This window comes from Crassostrea angulata, chromosome 7, assembly GCF_025612915.1.
Source record: "Crassostrea angulata isolate pt1a10 chromosome 7, ASM2561291v2, whole genome shotgun sequence".
Lineage (NCBI taxonomy): Eukaryota > Metazoa > Mollusca > Bivalvia > Ostreida > Ostreidae > Magallana > Magallana angulata.
Genome location: NC_069117.1, coordinates 49,859,616 through 49,882,464, shown reverse-complemented (window position 1 = coordinate 49,882,464; position 22,849 = coordinate 49,859,616). Strand labels below are relative to the sequence as shown.

Below are 22,849 nucleotides of genomic sequence, written 5' to 3'. Positions count from 1 at the left end.
AAAAATATCATATTTTTCATTTAAGGTATATCAAAATACCACAAAACAAAAAACTTTCTTTCACTTAAAATAAACTAGACTTTGACCCGTGCGTGCACGGGTTGACATTGCATATCGGACACTTACGAATAGGTACATCGACACAGTTTATTATTGAAATTTGCATAACAAAGCTATAAGCCTACAATAATGGTATTAATTTCACTACACTTTCCTTAGTTTGGTAAATCTAACTGTGTCTCGGGAAAGGCACTCCCCACAGTTAGAATGCCTCCGTTATACCCGTAATGTAGCAGAAAATTGCAGAATCGCTCCGGAACGATTATGGAGAAAGTTAATGAAGTTGCCTTGAAAATAACAGTCAAATTCATCACAACAAACCTTTTTCAGACTGCAAATACCTTTTATCTAAAAAAATTAATCCACAGAATGGAAGAATTCAACACCTTTTCACCAACGTACACGTATTTTCTTTGTAAAACTGGGTCCGTAGGACATTATTCATTTTTACGATAAAACATATTCTATCTTCACTCTAACAAATATAGTGTAACTTTTTCGCATGTAATCAAATATTTTTTGTCATCACGAAGACAAAAGTAATTAAGTACTTACATGTACTTGAAATGTATATTTGTTATTTTATACTTTCTCTCATAAGAAATCATTAATATATATGAACAGAATATATAGCAAAAGTCCAATGAAAATTTACCCGTATATGTATTATCATTTCTGAGTTTATTCATGCAGATGTGATATTGTGGAAACGTAAACTAAAGATCCCGTTAGCGTGAATGTATTGCGCAAGCGCAAGATTGTAAAATCCAAAAAATCCAAGTGATTTCCGGGAATTTTTGAGGAATTTTCGTTGATTATTAATTAGCGAAGCTTAACTGAGAAAAAATAAAAACAAATTGGTAATCTTCAAGTACCAATTATGTTTAAAATATATAAAACAAAAGACAGTATTCTTCCGATTTCTCGGTATTAAAGACAAAAAATTCGAGTCTATTATTTCAATATAGTAGTATAGATATTCAATTATTAAACGATGCATCGGTATGTAGAAATAAAATCGAACAAAGTGATTTATTAGATGCTTTATTTTTATTTACACTATCGCCTGTAAAATTTACAACAATAAAGATCTACACTAGCCCAGTAAAAATAGAACATATAAAATGTCTTTTATTGCCAATTTATAAGAAATCATCATATTCTTCGTCACTAAGTGTTTCGCTTTGTTGAAAACTATACACTCTGAAAATAAAAATTAACTTTTGTAGGCCAATGATAACTTTATTGAACAACACCCTTCTTTATATTAAAGAATAACATACCCTGGGTTCTGTGTTCTCGCAAACGATTTTCCAGCCTTCTGTTCATATAAGTCAACTTTGTAACCCAAAAAAAAAAATGCATTTACAAAAAAATTCTTGGCAAATTTATAATTTAAAAATCTAAAGATAGACTAATATATTTCTTGAAATATATTAAAATATTTTGATACATGAAAAATGTTGAAGAAATATTATATATACATTGAATTATATAATGTTCTGAATTGACCATTTCTTTTTACAATTAAATTTATCGTACCCAAAGTATTTTCAAGACAAAAACAAATAAGAGTACAGATATTTTTATTAAACGTTTCAAAAACTTGTCGAATACATTTACCTCTTAATTGTAAGGTTTGATCAGGGTCAAAACTTGTTTGACTTGGCACTGGGTTCCTCCACAAAGTGTTACTGTTATTATGATTTGTTGTATTGTGTGAGCGGACTGAGTGAGTTCTCATAGAATCATAGGACTCGGACACTCTGCAAAAAATCCGTACAAAGAGCTGGCGTTGATATCCAAGGTTTAAAAGAAACTTTATATTACAGTATGTATACTTTATTGAAATAGTATAATTAAATTTACCTAATTGAAATAAAACAATAAAGAAAAAAATATCTAAAAACTTACTTTATTGTTTCCACTGAAATTTTAGCAAATAGGAGATACATATTAATGTCAGATAAAAAATATTTTGCCAAATGAATAATTGTTGAACTGTTTGACATAAAACTTATGAATCATAGTTAGGTTTACCCCGTTTAAGACGCCTGCACAGAGTAATGAGTACAATCAAAATTATCAGTAGTAGCAATCCTAATCCACCTAGTGACACTAAAAAGGAATTCTCCTGAAGAAATCTAACTGTAAAAAAATATGTATATTTATATATATTAAAATTGTTTATATTTCTACAAAATAGCAATAATTAATTCAACTCATATGCTCACAAAATGATCCTCTGTCGTCAGAATCATCGTATTTGATGGTTAAGTTCAGCGTAAACATCGTTTCTCCAATCCTGTTTGATATATATACTTTGATACAGATGAAAGTTTCTCCAGTTAAAGTTGAAGGATCAATCGTAATATTGGTACGATATCCAGTGATTTCAAAATCTGAATTATTTCGACTTGCGTTCACCAATACTGACTGGTATTCTATAACATTCATTTTTCTCTGGTTTCCTGCTCCACATACTTTGATTGTAACGTTCTCGTCTGGAGGTGGAAAACTTATTAATTCAGATGCAATTAAAATCATATTTGTTTCGCCAATGCCGATGTACTTCTTTGTTCTTAAAAGAACGGGAGGTCCTGTAACATTATTTTTAATATGTCTTGAAAATGAAAAGGACTTTTTTATCAACAAATCATTCTAAATTTTCTAACCGTTGAAAACTATCTTTATAAATTCAGAATTCAACAAATAAAATCCATAAATTACCTTGAACATTTAGAACAACTTTTTTTCTAATGCAAGAATCCTTTATAGTTAAACACTGATAAGTTCCAATATCCAAATAGGAAATGTTAAATATGGTGATATTTGGAGTATTAAAGGTACTCAAGAGAACATTGCTGCTGTGGTGTTCCCATCTTATTTGGTTATTCTGTGGTGGACATGACAACGATAGACTATCGTCGACCGTCCTATGTTCTATCATAACTTTGAAAACAAAAATATATTTTGATATGTTAAGAAATTTAATGTATTCTTATTTTTTTTTTAATTGTACCTACTGTAAAATTTATACAAACACTCAAAAACATTTTACTGTATGCGCTTTATGCTTTTAATGGTTCCTTACACAGTTGTTCCAAAATGAATAACAAATTGCATGGTTACATAAAAATATTCTGATATCTAAGAAATGTTTTATGAATTACATAATAAAACTTTTAAATTACCAGTGGTATCGTTGCATTCCGTTGATATATTCTTCACCAACCACACTGAAGAAGACATAAAAAGCAATTATATCCACATACATGATGCTAATTTGTTTTAACTTTATAACATGTCTAAAATATTTTCGGTAAGTTATGATACCATTGTGTTTTCAAATACATACCTAAATTGATGAAAATAGACAGTCTAACAAAGGTGTTCATGGCTGAATTGAAATTTCATTAAAGCATCGACAATTGATATACTAAGGTTAAGCTTTGTGTCAAAGTGTATACTTTGTATCCACTTTTCAATCTGGACAAAGTTTAATTGAAATATTTCAGAGATAAGCACAATAAGGACGTTCAGTTTTCGTTAAATTTCCATCGTAACATTAAATATGGAGAAATAAATTTTCCAGATTTTTTTTCTTTATTTGATTTTAAAGAAAAAAACTGCTTTTCCTACATGCTGTACAACTTGAATTGGAAGAAAAATTTGTAAAGGAAAACTAGTACGACGAATTACACATATAAAGTACTAGTATAGTTTTTAAAAGAATAACGTTTATCGCACGCACAGAAAAAGAATATACTGAGTTGTTAATACACTGAACCAAAGTGTTCAACCATCATCATCATCATCATCATTTATTTATTATAGTGACATGTGTAACATCTTTTACAACTAAGTAGTATAAAATTACATATATCAAACACCCGGCCCATTGGACATATAAATCACTGTAAACACTATGTAATAATTTTAATACATGCGCGAGAATTTACTTTGTCTTAATTTAATATAGCAGTTTGTCTTGGAAAATTGCAAATGAGAGTTTGAAATAGATTGTTTTGAGATAAATATGAATTATTCGAAAAATTAACACTTTTATAAAGTTCACTTCTGAGTTTTGTTATATAGAGCACATCTTAGGAGAAAGTGGAACCAATATGATGTATTGATAATATTTTTTTAAAAACACAAACGTTTTTCTTGCCGTTTGGGTGACTTATTTCCGTCTTACTCTCAAGATGTTTAGAACGATGTAGCAATCTTTGGTTGCGACCCGATATTTGGGGCTTTGTTGGATATACAAACACTTCCGGTCCGGTTGAGTTTCCCCAGTGTTTTCGGATTGGGATTATTGTTGGTTGTGACAATAACAATATACCCATATATTGCATTAAAGATAATGTTGGAACAACTTATTATACAAATTGACAAATATTTAAAACAATATCAAGAACGAAAAGAATAGTAGATTTAAAGTAAGTACAGCCTGCTGTAAGCACAATTCAAACACCAACATTCCAACGGCTCTAGTATTTTACTCAAAGGTAATTCTGCACATTTTTAGTGTTTTTCATTTCAGACTGTTACTAAATACTAATGCCAATCGCAAAAGTTGTCATTAACATGAAGCACGTGCTGTAAAACACCAATTTTCTTGTTTTAAGATTTCGTCACAGTTAACTAATTTCAATCAATATTGTTTTAATTTATATGCCTTACATATATTTAAGCATTGAATCATTATTTTTTGAAAGATATAGTCTCATAACTGCAGCGGTGTGTGCATACAAATTGAGTAACGCGCTCTAACGCGTTATGAAAATTTGTATGCACACACCGCTGCAGTTATGAGACTATATCTTTCAAAAACTAATGATTCAATGCTTATATTAACATTTTTTTAACTTCTAGCCTTGTCTACAAATGTGATTTATACGTCAAAACTTCTATTTTATCCTAAGAGTAAGTTCAAATTAATGGAAGAGCCACTGTAACAGCCACAAGCGTGAACTTTGATTATCGCTTGTGACGTTGCAATTTACAGCGTTCAACGTTTGTGACGTCATAATAAAACTAGTTATTCTAACCTTTGAGTACCATGTGTGTGTTACGGTCTTAAAACTGCAGTGTCTTTTCACACACTTTACATGCAAAAAATATGTGGAATGTAAATATATACATATATGAGAATACATATCGTTTACGACATGTTGAACATGTCTTATTATTTAATTCTAAAAATTTCAAATTATTCAATTCATCAGAGTGGACATTTAAGTATTGAATCCTTATTTTTTGAAAGATATAGTCTCATAACTGCAACGGTGTGTGCATACAAATTGAGTAACGCGCGTTAGCGCGTTATGGAAATTTGTTTGCACACACCGTTGCAGTTATGAGACTATATCTTTCAAAAAATAAGGATTTAATGCTTATATTTACATTTTTTTTACATTCTTGCCTTGTACGCAAATGCGAATTATACCTTAAAATTACTGTACTATCCTATGGGTAAGTTTAAATTAATGGAAGAGCCACTGTAACAGCCACAAGCGTGATCTTTGATTTTCGCTTGTGACGTTGTATTTATCAGCGTTCAACGTTTGTGACGTCACAATTAAAACTCGTCAATTAACCTTTTAGTACCCTTTCTGTGTTATGGTGCTATATCTGCAGTAGCTTTACATGCAAAATATACGTGGAATGTAAATATCTAAAAATACACTGCTAAGTATGTCATTTTGAAAATGTTAAAAAAAGAGGCCCATGGGCCACATTGCACACATGAGCAACACTGGACATAATAAAATTATCTTTATGAAGTAATTTCCAATATATTGGGACAAGGAATAAGTAAAACAGATCCTGTATTAATGTGGTATGGGACATCTGTCGATATAAATGCGGATTAAAGAACATTATAATTTAAATACTTTCATCGGTTTAGAATTTCAAATTTAACAATTTATAACCAAAAAATAGCTTTTCAAATATTTGGAGAGGTAGAAATTATTACTCAGAGATTCGTAGTAAACCCTCTAAATTACTGTGCTATGCTGATAGGTGACAACATTGGGAAAGGAACTATTTATATAATTACACCTGGTTTCATTGGGTTTTTTCGATAAACAATACGTCACAACATGGAAGTGTCCCCTACCACCATAAAGATTTTTTAAATATTCTACAAAAAGATCTTAATCACCTGTTTATATAAATGTAAACCTACGTCAGCTTTTGAACCCCTTGTGTGGCCCCAACTTTATCTAGGGCCATAGCTGTCTAAACAACTGAAAATCAGTAAATATCATAATGCTTGCATATAAGTAATACTATATACTAATATTTTTGATAATAATCAAATTTATTTCATGCTAAAAAATTCGATGACCCAATCCATTATGGTCTCATATTTTATTTTATTTTCAAAGATGTTTTTCTAGAAATATTACACCACCTTAGAATGCTTCCAATCAACTTGAATCAAGTAATATCTTTTTTGCTTAATGTGTTTTTCGAAAAAAAGATATTTCTCTTTACATTCATATGTGAAAATTCAACCCCCAATAATTTTGAATAAAATATCCTTTAATCTACACTATTTGGGAATGTTTTCACACAAGTAAAAGATTTTCTTGTTGATTGGTTTTTGAGATAATTATACAGATTTTCCTCTATATATTCCTGTATAAAAACTCGACCCATAGAAACCACAGCTTGAACAAAATTTAGTATACACTACTTGAGGATGCTATCATGCAAATTACAGGTTTTCTGGCCAATTGGATATATTTCATTTTTAAAATATTGAATTCCCTTCACTTAATTAAGGATGCTTTGTGCCAAGTTTGGTTGAAATCGACCAGGTGGTTTTGGAGAATTTAAAAATTTAAAAAGTTTACAGACGGACGGATAAACAAACAGAGAAACAGACAGATGGACGGACGGACGCTGGACAAAAAGTGATCAGAAAAGCTCATTTGCTACACGCTGTGTACGAGGTCATTTGGGGGGGGGGGGGAGTGGTTGAAAACCTGTTTATATATAAAATAATAAATTAAAATTTTAAGTTTATTACCATATTGTAACAACCGTAAGATTAAAAACCTACATGTATGTCAGTGTCTTAAAATGAGTGGAGTCCCAAATAGCATGCAAAAATTTGCTTTATAGCTGTTCAATATACAAACTCAATTCTTTGTCTATACAATGATATACTTGATGTTAGAAGAATTAGCAATTTTAAAAATTGTTTTGTAATTCTTGCATTTTCCTTGAGTTGACTACCATAGACGTATAATCAAGTTTTAATTCTTCATTTGTGCATTGTGATGCAATACTCTTTGATTATATTATGACCGAAATATGTTTTATCAGTACGGTAGCATTTTATCATTTTTGAATGTAACATAGCAGGTGGGCCGAGTGCTCATACTAAGCTTGAATAGTATTATTTTGGAATCATATACATGTATAAGCACAATATCCTTCTATTCAGTATTAGGTATAGTGAGAAACAGAGTTGAAGTATGAATGAAATTGATTTCAATTTTGTCTAAACATGTGACAGTATACTGAAATCTCTTGAATATCATTTCCTTAATTTCATAATTAGCACTTATTTCATTATCAAATTGCAACTTTTACATTTAAACTTTGAACAGAATATCGTTGTGCATTTCAATGTCAAACACAAAATCAATTCTAATGTTTACTAGTATACTTTTTTTGAAAGATATGATCGTGTTGGGAAAAATATCTTCGTTTGATAGATTTCATTTCTTGTTCAATACAAAACAGCGTTGAAGAGTGATTTAAAAATTCATAACTCGATTCAGTTGTCTTATATTTAATTGCAGTTGAACATTTCATCATATGTCAACATGAAAAGTCGCTTTTAGTGCTTATTATGCTTAGTTAATAGTCGATAAATTGATCAGAGGGAATGCAAGAATTATTAAACTATTACTATTAGTGTTTCAAATATTGTAGTAAAGTTTGAATCAGTCTACTTAAAACAGTCCTCTTGTTGTTGAAATAATTTTTGTGAATAGTGAATCTATACAATGATGGAGAGTTGTCACAATAGGTTTATTAAAGTACCTTTTCATAATCATCAAGTTGTTACAAAACTCCTTGAATTCACCTTCCTGAATAACAGATTAAAAATTGCTACACTTATTCAACGAAGTAGATAATTCACACGATTTCTCTCACTTAAACTTTAAATTTGGACTTTTATCATGTACTTTTTATATTATATGACCAAAATGTAATTTACAATTAGATACATAATCAATCAAAAAATTATGTATCGACAATGACATGGGATTTTCAAATTTTTTCTGTTTCCTGTGATTTGAAAACGTGACTTAGATGCATTATTGAAAATATAATGAATTGATATTTTTAACCTAAAATTTTAAAAAAATCGATTAAAATGTTTACAGTTTTACAGAAACCACTAGTTTTCTTTTCTCTGATATTGTAAAGTTTATGATAATAATAAAAAGCGGTTATAACGGAATCTCGTAAGAATTTTTATTCTCTCTACAGACCTGAGTCAAAAGATAGCTTTTGATAGATGTGAAATTGATCCTTAAGTTGACATTTTAATCGCCATTTGTACACAGAATCTGATTCCTATTGATCATGATTAAAAGTGCTTCTTTCCACAGAAGTATAGTTGAATGTTTCTATCATAGAGCTTCTGACGGATTCCATCAGCTCAGGGATGTCATTTTTGGACAGACCACGGGTACAAACTGGTGGTAAACAAGTTAATGTGATAAGCCCTGAGGAAGAGAAATATTTATTGAGAGATATAAACGAACAAAATCATATCAAATACATAAATAAATAATAAATAAATAAATAAACACATTCAGCCTAAAGTCAATCGAACAAAGATTGTTGATGAAAAGAAACCGAGGCACAGTAATATATTGTATCCTGTTCTCCGTAATCATGTGGATAAGCATTATTTAAGCATCCAATGCTTATTTTTTGGTTATCGTCAATTTTTTTTACATACCAGGCCGTGCAGACAAATTGAATACTGCGCGTTAGTAATTTTTTTATCGTCGTTTTAAAGCTGTTAATCCCAGATGCACCGAATATTATAATGAACAACAAGCAAATAAACATGAGGATTTATTTCCGATAATAAAACTGTAATAACATTTAGTGGCGAGTTTTGTCACAATCTATTTATACAAAGCAAGCCCATACCGGCGGAACCCAATGAACACTACTCACCTACAGGGGTGGCCTTCCCTGCTCATTGGCACAATAGTGCCTCTACAGGCAACTCTGGTGGGAACAGTCCTCTAGGTGCCCACCAGAGTGACTGCCACAATCTAAGGAGGAAATAAAGTTCTGACTCGGTCCGTAACTTTTACCTGCCTCCCCTGGTATATAACCCACCTGGGGATTACACACCCCACAGAGGTAGCCCCCCCCCCCAAGTTTCCCTTGGCACTAAGGGTCAAGCCGGTCCTTCATGTATCAATGTAGTGCCCCCTGAATCCCCCCCCCCCCCCAGCACTAAGGTTGATACCCCACATAGTTTTGAGACAGATATTAGTGAAATCCTCATTCGTGGTAATCCCCGGATTCCGCCAAATGAACTTGTCTCTACGAGTTCATCCGCCAATAAATCGCGATGAATGTGTATGCTTAAACTGTAAATTATTTCACCCACCAAGCATTACCATATGCATAATTAATGTTAAAGTGCACTGAAAACACGAACAATATTGAGCAAACAAATATTTATCATCTGGGAATACAGTGATGTTTGATAATGAACACCCCATGGTTTCAAGGCCCCCTAAAGGCTATTGAGGTATGCTGCATTGCCCAAATCATTAAGATGTGTTCCGTCATAACGGAACATCTGCTTCTGTGTAAAAGTGATTGTTGTGTGCCGAATGACCAGACCCCCCTCTGGTCTAAGAAATTGATTTACAGCACAATTTACAGCTTATTGTGTGTCATCAATCGTAATATAGCTGATTTTGCATTGTGCCAGTACAATTGTGGCAACATATCTGACCAAATAATAGTCATACCTGGGACCAACACTTTACAACGTAATAAAAAGCATTTAATAGAATGAATTAGTTCAACCACGCACAAAATGCCAAGGTCATTTGAACACAAGTGCACCACCAGGTAATCTGGTGGAGGATTAGACTTCAACTTATTGTCAAAAAGAGGGTCAAATTCCTCCATCTCATTCCCCTTACTCCAAACCACAAAATGTTGATGTTCTTGTCATGTATGGTGAGAATATTCAGTGGCGTAGCTGCCGTTAGGCACTTAAGGCACGTGCCTACACATCATTTTAAGACCAAAAATTAAGAATGTTAACATGTCACATTTAATTTTAAAAAAAAATTAAAAAAGGCACACAGCAAATATCTTTCTTTTCCCTATTTCAAAACTCTGATTGTTTGAGATCACAAATATGCGACGTCGAGGATGCTAATTCTTGCGCAGTCAATCAGTGAAAAACATGTCGGGCAATAAACCAAAAGTAATAACACGGGATGAAATCTTTAAAATCATATTCATAATCCGAGGCATATTGCGATCTCAACTATCATTGACAAATTTGCGGCTAATAAAAATAGACGCCTTGACTTCGTGTAACATCATGTACGACTTAAAAGAAACAAAGCAATATTTCTGTTTTCTTATTATTATCAAAATTTAAAATAAACATTACAACTGTTTTTGAATCATGACATTCAATTACAAAGTCTATAGAGACAGATAATAGCTTTAATGTAAGAAGATGGGTGGATAAGGCGTGTAAAATACCTATGCACGGACGGAAAAAATACTGAAAAATTTAAATATCAATCAATCTGATATTTTTAAAAAGATATATTCAAAACAATAATTATTTAACATATCATCGATTTTTAACCTTTAAATATGTTCAATACTTGGAATATGTTGACTCAAACAGGCGTATACGTATATCAAAACTTCCAATAGTGTCATTTTTTTTTTACAACTTCAAGGTCTTTTCTTTTATATAGTGAGTCTCTGCTCCATATTTTTCTCGTAGTCTAAATAAGGTTTTATGGAAAACAAACCGATTTCAATCAACAAAATCGTGGAGAGATGACCCACTATACAATAAAAATATCATTTTGTATCTCAACAATTGAACGTTTTGAAAAAATAATTCAAGTCCGCAAATTCGTAGCCAAAGTTCAAGACACGCGTAATATTTAAACAACCTACTTTGATGTGTATGAAATGGCCCAGAGGTTTTTTATGTTGTGGGTTCGATTCCACCAAAATTTAAGGTAATTTTTTTTTTCTATCATTTGTTAAACATAATAAAAACTGAATTTATTCAGAAATTGTGTTTTGCAAACTTGCCCTATCTTATTTCCCCATCGTCTTCCCGCCATTCACTTTGATAACGCCTAAAAAAAGACTGCTGGTGAAAATAATGTTGGATTGTATTAAAAAAATGTTTTTTGCCATTTTACTACGAAAAAAAATCTTTTAAAAATTCAAAATTTTATGTACGAAAAGTGCCTAAAATATGTTCCTGTGTGTTCTATAAAACATGAAATCCGTTTTCCGTCGGGGGGCTTCGCCCTCCTGAACCCCCTACCAGGGCGCTGCCCTGGACCCGCTGGGGGCCTTGAGCGGCCCCCAGTCCCCTCGCCGTATTTGGTGCCTATACTTCATTCTAGCTCTAGCTACGCCACTGGAGATGGTTTCCTCCCTGCCGAATACAGGCACTTTGTGCAGCCCAGTACACGATGGACGATCCCATGACCCATATAACTTTCTTACATCCTGTAAATCTTAGTATTTGTTAATGTAGGAACAATAAAAAAGTGATCAGTAACAATAAGCTACAAGCAAACTTATATGTAACAGTATTAAAACCTAACATATGAAGCATAAGACTCTGACTTCCAGCGCTCCCATTGTTTGATAACTTGATCAGGGATGCCCCTCATTGCTGCCTCTGTTGCAGCCCCAATACGAAATGAATGGGACTTAAATCGTCCAATCTTACCCCCACAGAATTGCAATGATTTGGCAATTATGGCTGAAAACTGATGACTTGTTAGGGGTTTTCCATCAAAATGAACTAATAATAGACCTTGACTTAAACCCTGAGCTCGAACCTTTAGATAATTTACCACTGCGATAACAGGGCATGCCTAACCTTTAGTTTCTGACAAAAATAGGGTAGACAAATGGGCTAATTGATCGGTCTTTGATTGTCTAATTGTGACTTTCACATGTTTACACCCATTTGCCTCAACAATGGCAATGTCACCAAACTGCAAAGGTCTCAAGTCCCGACTTTTGAGTGATTTTCTGGTTTATTCCCCTACTCTCAAGAATCCAAAAAACGCCAAACAGAATGCTGCCTTAAAGACAAATTTCATAACTATTAATACAGACTTTTTCTTAAGCCTGGAGCTGTGTAATCAGGATATTAAATGTTATAGGGGCTCGGGTGTCGAGTGTTGGGTTTTGTCGGGGGCTAACCCTTCTAACATTTTAGTGACTTGGTAATGTTCGTGAGACCATAGATTTTGTACATATATGACAAGCCGGATATATAAGTTCTAATAGATCCAGAGGCTTCCCCCTCTGCAGACATAGTAATTATAATTGATATGTTCGAGAGGAGCTGGCCATGAAAGAGGTAACCCATACAAGTACTTTAACGATTGAAACTATCAGAAGATGTTTTATATATATGCAATGTACTCTCTGCCATAGAAGCCCTTAAAAGTATATTGGTTTCCTCCGTTAAAACTGTCAAATCTCTCGGGGTAGTTGTGTCGGTGTTGGGTCTGCATATGGAGCCAAAGCCACTGACAACGAGAAATAGAGTCTGCAATTGCATTGTATTTAGTGTATATGTACTTAGCCTTAAATGTAATGTTGAACTTGAGGGTATACACTACCAATGTCCTGACCAATGACATGACCTGAATAGATTTAGATGTTTGTTTGTTTACTATATACATAACTGTCTGGTTATCAATATGAAATAATATCTTCCTGTTGACCAAACTAGGACCCCAAACATATAATGCACCTACAACTGGAAATAGCTCTAATTAAGTCATGTCCTGCAGCCTACCTAATTTAACCCATTGATGCGGCCACCTTCCAAAAGCCTATGGGTTGTGGGGAAAAAATACAAAGCCCCCCAACCTACCACCTGCGCTATCTGTAAAGAATCGTATCATTTGAAACACAGAGTCAACTAGGAAAGAGAGTAATACCATTGTCCTGATTCAGAAAGTCTTGCCACATTTCTAGGTCTAACTTCATCCAGGAAGTAACTGTTATCTTAGATTTAGCCTCTTTTACACCCACTGTAGCATCAATTAGTCAACGTATGAAGGCCCTGCCGGGTGCAACAACCTGGCATGCAAAATTTAAAAGCCATTATATAGACTGCAAATCTTGTAAGGTAAGTGTTGGTGTGAGTAAGGTGGTTTGAATTTTGGTCCTCAGTTCTTCTAGTTTGCTTGCAGGTAAGTAAGCGCATTTGCATAGCTACAGTGTCCAGTTCAATATCTTAAAAAGTTATACATGTAGTAGGCTCAACTGTCTTGTCATCAGCAATCGGAACACCAGGTCTAGCACAAATGAGGTGGAAAATGTGTATAGTATCTTTACATATCAAGTCATTTGACCTCCCTGCAAATAAAAAATCGTCCAAGTAATGTATAATGTTTTGATTACTTGGATGTTAATTAGCCAACGTAAAAATGTACTAGACTTGTTAAATAACGCACATGAAAGCTTTGAGCCAAACGGGAGGCATTTGTCAAAATAATATTTGTCACCTAACTTAATACCTAAAAGATCAAAGTCGCCCGGATAGATAGGTAATAAACGAAATGCACTCTTGAGGTCAAACTACTCTGCCACAGTAACTAGATCATCAGCACAGCTTCATCTATGTTACAATATTTAACCTTGCAAATATCTGGGTCAATAAAATAATTAACCGAGTTAAAATCTGGATAAGATAGGTGATGAATTAGACGAAAATCCCCGTCTTTCTTAGGTACAAGGCCAACAGGTGAAACTCCAAACGTGGTGAAAGGAATTTCATCAAAAAGACATCCATCCTACCCAAACTAACCTCCCTATCTAACTTTTGCTGCACTATTTGAGGAGCATCCCTGGCTGATTTAAAGATTTTGCTTCATAATAAATTCTTGGTCCGGTGTAATGAAGAATAATGACCCCCGTAGAATAATGACCGGGGGTCATTTTTCAACGTAGAATAATGACCCCCCTAGCTGAAGAATAATTGGATTTTTCTGAAGAAAAAAGACCCAGGGGTTATTTTTCTTCATGTTAAACATGAAGAAAAATGACCCCCATAGAAAAATGACCCCCCTGTAAACATGAAAAGAAATAGGTTGTCCCGTAAGTAAATCGCTGATATATAGTTTTTCATATCCGTAGCAAGCACACGAATTGACACAAATAAAGAAAGATTCATACACAATGAGGGTATTGTGTGATAATTTACGAACAATAATCATGAAAGAATAATTGTTTTAATAATATATTAAGCAATATTCATTGGTGAATGAATTGTCAATCTTAGTTTGCTGGAGGAGGTAAAGGTTTTAATTGCTGGTGTCCTCTGATGATGATATCGTAGTTATTTCTGGTCCTAACTTCACCAAATTTGCATGGATGGTGCGTCTTATGATACTGATGCACCTGACAGGCTTGAATGCTGAATCTGAACCATAGGTTTATGATGCTTGATGAGGTTTAGTTTTTTGGAACAGGTCACATGTTTTATAGATGATAGTTTGCATAGTTGATTTAACTATATTATAAATGAAAGGCAGAGGTTGCTTAAGATGCAGAGCATGATCTCCATTATCAAGGATGCTATAGAAATCTCCTACCTCACTCAAACCTGCTTGATAGATAGATGAGGTTGTTGTTAAATGATATAACATGATTCCTATGATATAGTAGTGTATGATAGGAAACACTATTGTTTAATAGGAGAAAATATAATACCATACGTTATATTGTAAAACGTTATTTGATACGATATAATATTGTATTATTTTTTTTTATATTTTATGATATGATATTGTTATGTATAGTATTATATATCATGACATAATATTGTATGATATTATATTGTATTATTAATTAATTATTTAATCACATGATACTATTACATATATTATATTGCATCCTATGGTATAATATTGTATATTTTATGATATTGTATCATACAGTTTTGTATAATATAATATTGGTTTCTGTAATATAGAATTATATCAAATGAAATTGTATATATGATATTGTAATATTATAAAATATTGTATCATACGATATTGTATTATATGATATTGGTTTATATGATATGTTATCATATCACATGAAATTGTATTTTATGATGTTGTTATATATATTATTGAATCATATGATACAATATGTATAATATAATTGTATTATATAATATTTTATTTGATCCCATGATATTGTATCATTTGATATGATATTATATAATATTTTATTTTATCCCATGATATTGTATCATTTGATGTGATACAATATTGTATCAAATTATATTGTATCATATAATACAATATCACATTATTTATCAAACATGATACAATATCATACAATACAATATCATACTATATTATACAATATTATTACTTATTAGGTTAGTTACTGACTTACTACGGACATATATTGGGTTGATCAATCTCATGGATGGCGAGGCGAAGAATCCATGAATATCCAGGATTATAAAGGATAGTTTTCATATAATATGATAAATGTGGTCTCATTAAGTTGATGCCTCATAAAGGTGATGCCTCGTCTTGGTGAGCTTTGTAATCTGTGATTACCTATGTTTTATAATTGCGGAGCTCTCTATCGTTTTAGGGTTCAGAGGCATATTTTGGAAATTTTATTTTTATAAAATTAATAAAATTAAATTATCCAGGGGGATAGGGTCATGACCTCATCTCCCCTTTTACTGCGTGAAATTATTAATATTAAATTTTCCGGGGGGCGGACCCCCTTTCCCCCTCTAGATCCATGCATCAGCAAGGAGTGTCGCATAATGAAATTAGAATGTTACTGTGTTTGGTCAACGGTAAACAGACAGCTGGTAAGTGACACGAGTCTGGAAGTGCATATGTATACATTATGGTGGACATTAAATTTTATGTGGACTATATAATAATTAGGCATAGCCAGCACTGGTAAACATATATGTCACATGTACACATCAAAATATTTATAAACATTCATATTAAGCGCGATTGCCTAGCGCATGTGTACCAATAATAGCCTGGATTAATCAGAAAACCTTGGCAAGTACCAGGCTTGGGGCGAATTACATTGTAAAGTAATGCATTACATTTCCATTACTTCATGAATTTGGGCATTAAATTACCATTACCATTACTTGATTTTCTTGAAGTAATGCATTACATGAGTAAAGTAATGCATTACCATTACCATTACTTTTTTTTTAAAGTAAAGCTAATAAAGAGTTTTTGCAAATGTTTCAAATATACAACACTCTTTAACATATCTACAGCTTCATGTTCAGTATCAGGTTCAAATTCAATGAATAAACAAGAGTCATTTTTTATTTGCTCAATATATAATCATATTGTGGCAATATGGACAACATATTACATAAGTAAAATGATATTTATAGACATTTGGCATGATACAATATCAGATATCAAATAGAGACACAGGATAACATGTGTAACAAAAAACAATTTATGAAATAATGTTGCGGTTTTTAAAAGCTAAATATAGATATATCCCCAGATTACACAAATCTTTATAATTTTGGACACTTAATTTTATTAATTTATAAACAGATGATTTTTCCCAGTTATATTTCTTAATATATTTTAATCGTCTTTCTTTTTACGGAGGACACTTTAATTAAGACAAAATATTGCTGTTGCACTTATGATCGAAGTTTCAAAGGGTTCATCTTTTAAATGCATCCATCTTCCGGGCTATACTAAATAAATGTTTTGCAGGAGCAGTCAAAGCTTGGGCTGGAAAATACTGTTTGACGATCTTTATCTTAGGATATATTAAGTGCAATAATAGATTAAATACATAAATCTTGTATTTTCTATCAGTCCAAACTAATGTACAGTGTAATTAATATACAAGAGAGAGAGAGAGAGAGAGAGAGAGAGAGAGAGAGAGACAAAGAGACAGAGACAGAGAGAAAGAGAGAGAAAATAAGTAAGATTATTTTCAAATTGGTTATAATATTGGAAGTGATATTGATTTTCATCATGGATGGACAGTGCATTCATTTTGCTTTTAAAGGTGCATGTCTGTCTTCTATCCTATTGTGACATAGCGAAGGGAAGGGGATTGGGGTGTTTAGCACTTCTTATAACAATAGATTGTTTTGATCCTTAGATTATCCTGGGGGCATAGTGTGTTGTTGACACATTTCTTATTGAAGTGCAACTAATTGGAGCAAATTGTTTAAATGATTAAAAACTCTTAATAACAACACTCTTAAAAATGTTATGAAAATGTGCTGTTATCTTTAGTAATATAAAGAATTCAAAAATGAATTTAAAAAAACCTTTTAAATAAAACATGTACAATTAAAACATTTTTTTCTTAATTAGAATTATTTCTTTCTTCTTTAAAAATAAATTTAATCAAATTCAATTTCAACTATTCATTTATTCATCACATTTTTTAAAGTGAACATGCATAAATATGCATAGTAATGCCATGTAATGCCAGCACACTATTGGCTCTAAAAAGTACTGAAAGTGCCATTTTTTGCTGATAATTTCTGATATTTACTGATATTGTACTGTTAGTGCTGAGAATTGCTGATATTTACTGATAATTTTACTGTTGTTACTGATAATTGCTATTGGTTCTGATATTTACTGATATTTACTGATGCTTTTGCTGCGAGTTCTGATAATTACTGATATTTACTGAGATTTACTGTTAGTACTGAGAATTGCTGATAATTACTGAGAATATTCTAAGGCCCAAAACATTGTCATTTAATTATTATTTCAGATTTAACCGATTTATATAATTATATATTCTTTTTATTTACTTGATATTTAGCTTCTTTTGAACTTCGGAAGTTCACAGATCACATTTTAGACTTAATATTAGACAGCCGGTCAAAATTTGGTAACGAAACTTAAGGCAGACTCCACAAAAATTTTAATTTCTAAATACGGTGGACATTTTTTTTTTCAACAATGACAAACACCATATTTCTTAACATTATAATTTTTTTCAAAATAGAGAGGATACCCGGTCAGGACTTCAAAATGTCTTTGAAGTTTTACTTCACAGAAAGATTAGCGAGGCAGTATCTGTGTATAGTATACATACTTTCAGCACATCAAGAGGTTTGAATGTCGCAATTCAACCTTGTAAATTGTCAGTCTGCCACATTGTGTATGACATTACGTAATATCCGTATACAGGTATCCATGATCTTGAGAATATTTATTTAAAGTGAAAAATATTATTTTTATTGACAACAATATAAATAACGTATTAGAATGATTTTCATATTCATCATTTTAATTGATGCGCATCTAATTAATTCAAATAAATTTGGATATATAATATTTATTACTACATGTAGTATTCCTCTCTCTCTCTCTCCCTCTCTCTCTTTCTCTCTCTCTCTTACCATTTGTTGAAATCAAAATAGGTAACGTTCGGCGAAGATAATTGACCTCTCTCTCTCTCTCTCACACATATCATCTAGTCCTAAAATTTAAGTTTTCGAGTCAAAATGGCATAACGGCATTAGCACGATAAAGTTCTATTACAGCATCACAACCGCTATTTCAAACACAGATTTCGAGTGTAAACTTTTCTTAAACAATAAACAATATAGTGAACAAGTGTTATCTGCTTATCATGCTCTCTCTCTCTCTCTCTCTCTCTCTCTCTCTCAGATAATCTACTAAAAGGTATTTTTGAGGCGTCAATGCAGAAAAGCATAAACACGATAAAGTCCCATTACAGCATCACAACCGCCGATAGCAACAGCGATCTGATTTTAGTTAAACTTCTCTCTCTCTCTCTCTCTCTCTCTCTCTCTCTCTCTCTCTCTCTCTCTTATACAAATACTTTATTCATGCATGCACTAGTATGCGGTAATATGACCACCGGCTTTATATAAATTTGAAAAAAAAAGACACACGATTTAACTGATTATCCTTAATATATGAACGCTTAGATACTTAATCTTCATGCTTAAAAGCAAGCAGAAATAAATCTTTTGTATGTCTGGGATCAAGAAAAACCTCAGAACTAACAGAGAGCGCTCAGACTATACACATGACAGGGTGACCACGGCAAGGTGTGAAAACTGGCCACCTGTGTATATGTCTTGCAGCCGCAGAAAAGATTCTATTGTATGTCGGGGATCAAGAAAAACCTCAGAACTAACAGAGAGCGCTCAGACTATACACACGACAGGGTGACCGCGGCAAGGTGTGAAAACTGACCACCTGTGTATATGTCTTGCAGCCTCAGAAGAAACAGATGTAAATGGCCGGGAAATACACCGTGAAACAAAAGTGTTTGATTTTATTTTGGAAATAGAATTAGTGATTAGGGCCAGGATAAAATCATCTTAAGTTTATAATTATATAACACGGTTCTATAAAAAAAAATTGATCGCTCAAAATTGAGAATCTATTACATAAAGTGGTTAAAATCTTCATAATTTCTTTTTTAGTATGGATTGTTCTATATATACAATGTAACACCGTAGTGTCGAGTGGATTGGCGCACCGGGATGCATTTTGTTTATGTGCTGAATTGTGTTAATCAGCTAAAATAAAACTTAGAACAAGAACCCGTTTTTTGTTTTCCCATAATTTTAAATAATATCTGAACAATTTGCCTGTTACAGTAATTAAACTTAATTTCTTAAAAAAAACCCTGGCTGTTCTTCTCAGTAATTATCAGCAATTCTCAGTACCAACAGTAAATCTCAGTAAATATCAGTAATTATCAGAACTCGCAGAAAAAGCATCAGTAAATATCAGAACCAACAGCAATTATCAGTAACAACAGTAAAATTATCAGTAAATATCAGCAATTCTCAGCACTAACAGTACAATATCAGTAAATATCAGAAATTATCAGCAGAAAATGGCACTTTCAGTACTTTTTAGAGCCAGTAGTGGCATTACACTAGATTTTGGAAAGTAATGCATTACATTAGCATTACTTGTAATGCTAATTTTGAGGCATTACACATTACTAGCATTACTTTGAAAACATGTAATGCATTGCAATGCATTACCATTACATTTAGCATTACCCCAAGCCTGGCAAGTACGGTGCCAGCATTACATTCTACGTAATCGACCGAGACTTGCTGAATGCAATCAAAAAAGGCGAAGGCGAAAGTGCGAAGATGCGAAGGCCAAACTGCGAAGTTGGAAAGGAGCGATAGTAGCTAGTATTGCTCCTTCGCCTTCGCACCTTCGCACTTTAGGCATCACATCTTCGCGCTTCGTCGTCGCATCTTCGCACTTTTGCTCCTTCGCCTCCACACAATCGCCTTTGCAACTTCGCATCTTCGCACTAAGGTCCACATATGTAAATGTAATTGTTAAAGGTGCATGGTCACGATTTTGGTCAAATTCTATTTTTCTGTTTTCATTATTTACAATGCTTAAGGAAAGCATTTCTACTGATCAAATGGAATTTGAGGGTCAGTTGTAAAGTTATAAGCAAGATACAGGGCTCACAATTCTTTGTCATGTAAACAAGGTTCGTGCCCTGTTGTCGTTTATATATGTTCAATATACCAGTAAAAAACTTTTTCAAGCTGATTTGTCTATCTTCTTATTCATTTTAAGCATAAATAAACAGTTCCTTACGTTTAACACATTCATTAGGTCTAAAATTGGAATTTTCACTTCAACATTCAAAATGTAAACAAAAGCTTCGTTTACATAGCAAAGAATGGCAAGCTCTGTAACTTGCTTATAACTCAATGAATGACACTCAAATTTTGGTTGCCTATTAAAAAATTGAACATTAAAATCGGAAAAATAAGTTTTGACTAAAATCGTGACCATGCCCCTTTAAGATGACAACCATACCCCGATGCAATACGTCAATGTCTTGTTATAACGGAAGGATTTTCATTTTCTAAGATATACCCCTTTTTTCACTTTAAGTTTATTTAGATATGAATTATAATTTCTGTCACTTTCTGTAAACTGCAGCAGTAAAATTACAATAGTGTACAGACTATTTCACAAATAATAAAAAAATAAACTGAAAAAACTTTAATCTACAAGGGGGTCATTATTCTACAGGGGTCACTTTTCTTCATGTGGAGTGTGCTCATTTTTATGAAAATGACACTTATTCTTCAGGCCAAGGGGTCATTTTTCTACGTAGAATAATGACCGGGGGTCATTTTTCTGCGTAGAATAATGACCGGGGGGGTCATTATTCTACGTCGAAAAATGACCCCCGGTCATTATTCTACGGGGGTCATTATTCTTCATTACACCGGCACACTGTGATGGAAAACCAAATTTGAAACCATTATCAATTGGAGTTTGTCATTCTGAGAGGGGTATGAATCTAACTCAATACATAGCTGATTATAAACAATGGGTGTTGAACCCAGACTATACATGGTGATGTACCTGACAAACTTAGTTTTGCCTCGGGCAATTGGCTTGAGGGTGGGGTCCTCCGCAATGTTCACATCTGTGTCTAAACCTGCAGGGGTTGAATGAGCAGGACCTCCTATTTAAGGCATAGCAGTTGCCCATGGACTGGGGTAGCTTATTATCTGGTATTTTGACGTGGTTTGAATCCTGCCCTAGCCCCGTAAGAGTTGGACCCCGGATATTGGGCTTGGGTTCGGATCCCCGTGGCATTGCAAAAGGGGTAACTAGGCCCGTTATTACTTCCCAACGTGTCTCTGTCAGATGAGTGTGTAGATGACTGTTGTAATTGCCCAGGTTGGATTAGCATGACCCACAACTCGACATCTACAACCTCCAATGATGATGTCGGACGGCGTTCCATTTTCAATCTTAATTGCTCATCATATTTAGACCACACCAGATGACCCTGCCTACCAGCTGCCAATCGGATGTTATGCATGTATTTTAGCATATCTTGGACTTTACCTGGGAAATTTTCTAGATAAATGGACATAAAAATTGTGAATGCAGTTGTCCAGGTGTTTATGTTGTTGATATACTTGAGGTGTTGTTTTTCGATGACAAGTTGACCATTTTTAATCACGAGTTCCCCTGTATTGTAAGGGTTCGTCCGTAAGTCACGGGCCTGTTTTAACAATAATGGTAAGTCAATGTATGCCCCAGCCAATATCTTTTCGCGGATGGCTATGGGCACGTGACTTTCTATGAGGTCGCCAATGCTCATCTTAGCGGCGGGCCGACTAACCTGCACCTGTTCCCCAGTAATGAGACCTCCAATACACTGATTCTTCACGAGGCTGCACTCGACTGATTAAATGCAGAATTTTGAACAGACAATACATCAGGACTAAAATTAATGGTTGTACCTGTGGCTGCGGTGCGCACACTGTGCAGCAGACTTTGGTCCGTTGGTAACTGTCCCTGAGGGCGAGACTGTCTGCTGGCGCTTTGGCGGTCCGATGACGGCAGTGGAATGACCTTTGTTGCTGAAGGGAGATGATTCAGCCTGACGTTGAGCATCTCCCCTCCGCTGTTTGACGCAGGAGCGCATGGTGCAT

At 33.4% G+C, this 22,849-nt stretch overlaps 1 protein-coding gene and 1 pseudogene across 1 annotated transcript; both read right to left on the bottom strand.

Annotated features, from left to right (window-relative positions):
* Window positions 1–1,124: 1,124 nt before the first annotated feature.
* On the bottom strand, window positions 1,125–3,465 carry LOC128156831 (uncharacterized). The gene is made up of 9 exons (XM_052819138.1): window positions 3,419–3,465; window positions 3,255–3,299; window positions 2,791–3,012; window positions 2,295–2,660; window positions 2,101–2,208; window positions 1,975–1,987; window positions 1,684–1,826; window positions 1,344–1,398; window positions 1,125–1,263 (listed from the first exon to the last, which is right to left on the bottom strand). Exons 1-9 carry the CDS (start codon window positions 3,456–3,458, stop codon window positions 1,203–1,205), a joined length of 1,053 nt encoding a protein of 350 aa, XP_052675098.1. The 5' UTR covers window positions 3,459–3,465; the 3' UTR covers window positions 1,125–1,202.
* A 5,208-nt stretch (window positions 3,466–8,673) lies between these two features.
* LOC128156981 (uncharacterized) lies at window positions 8,674–22,849 on the bottom strand (annotated as a pseudogene).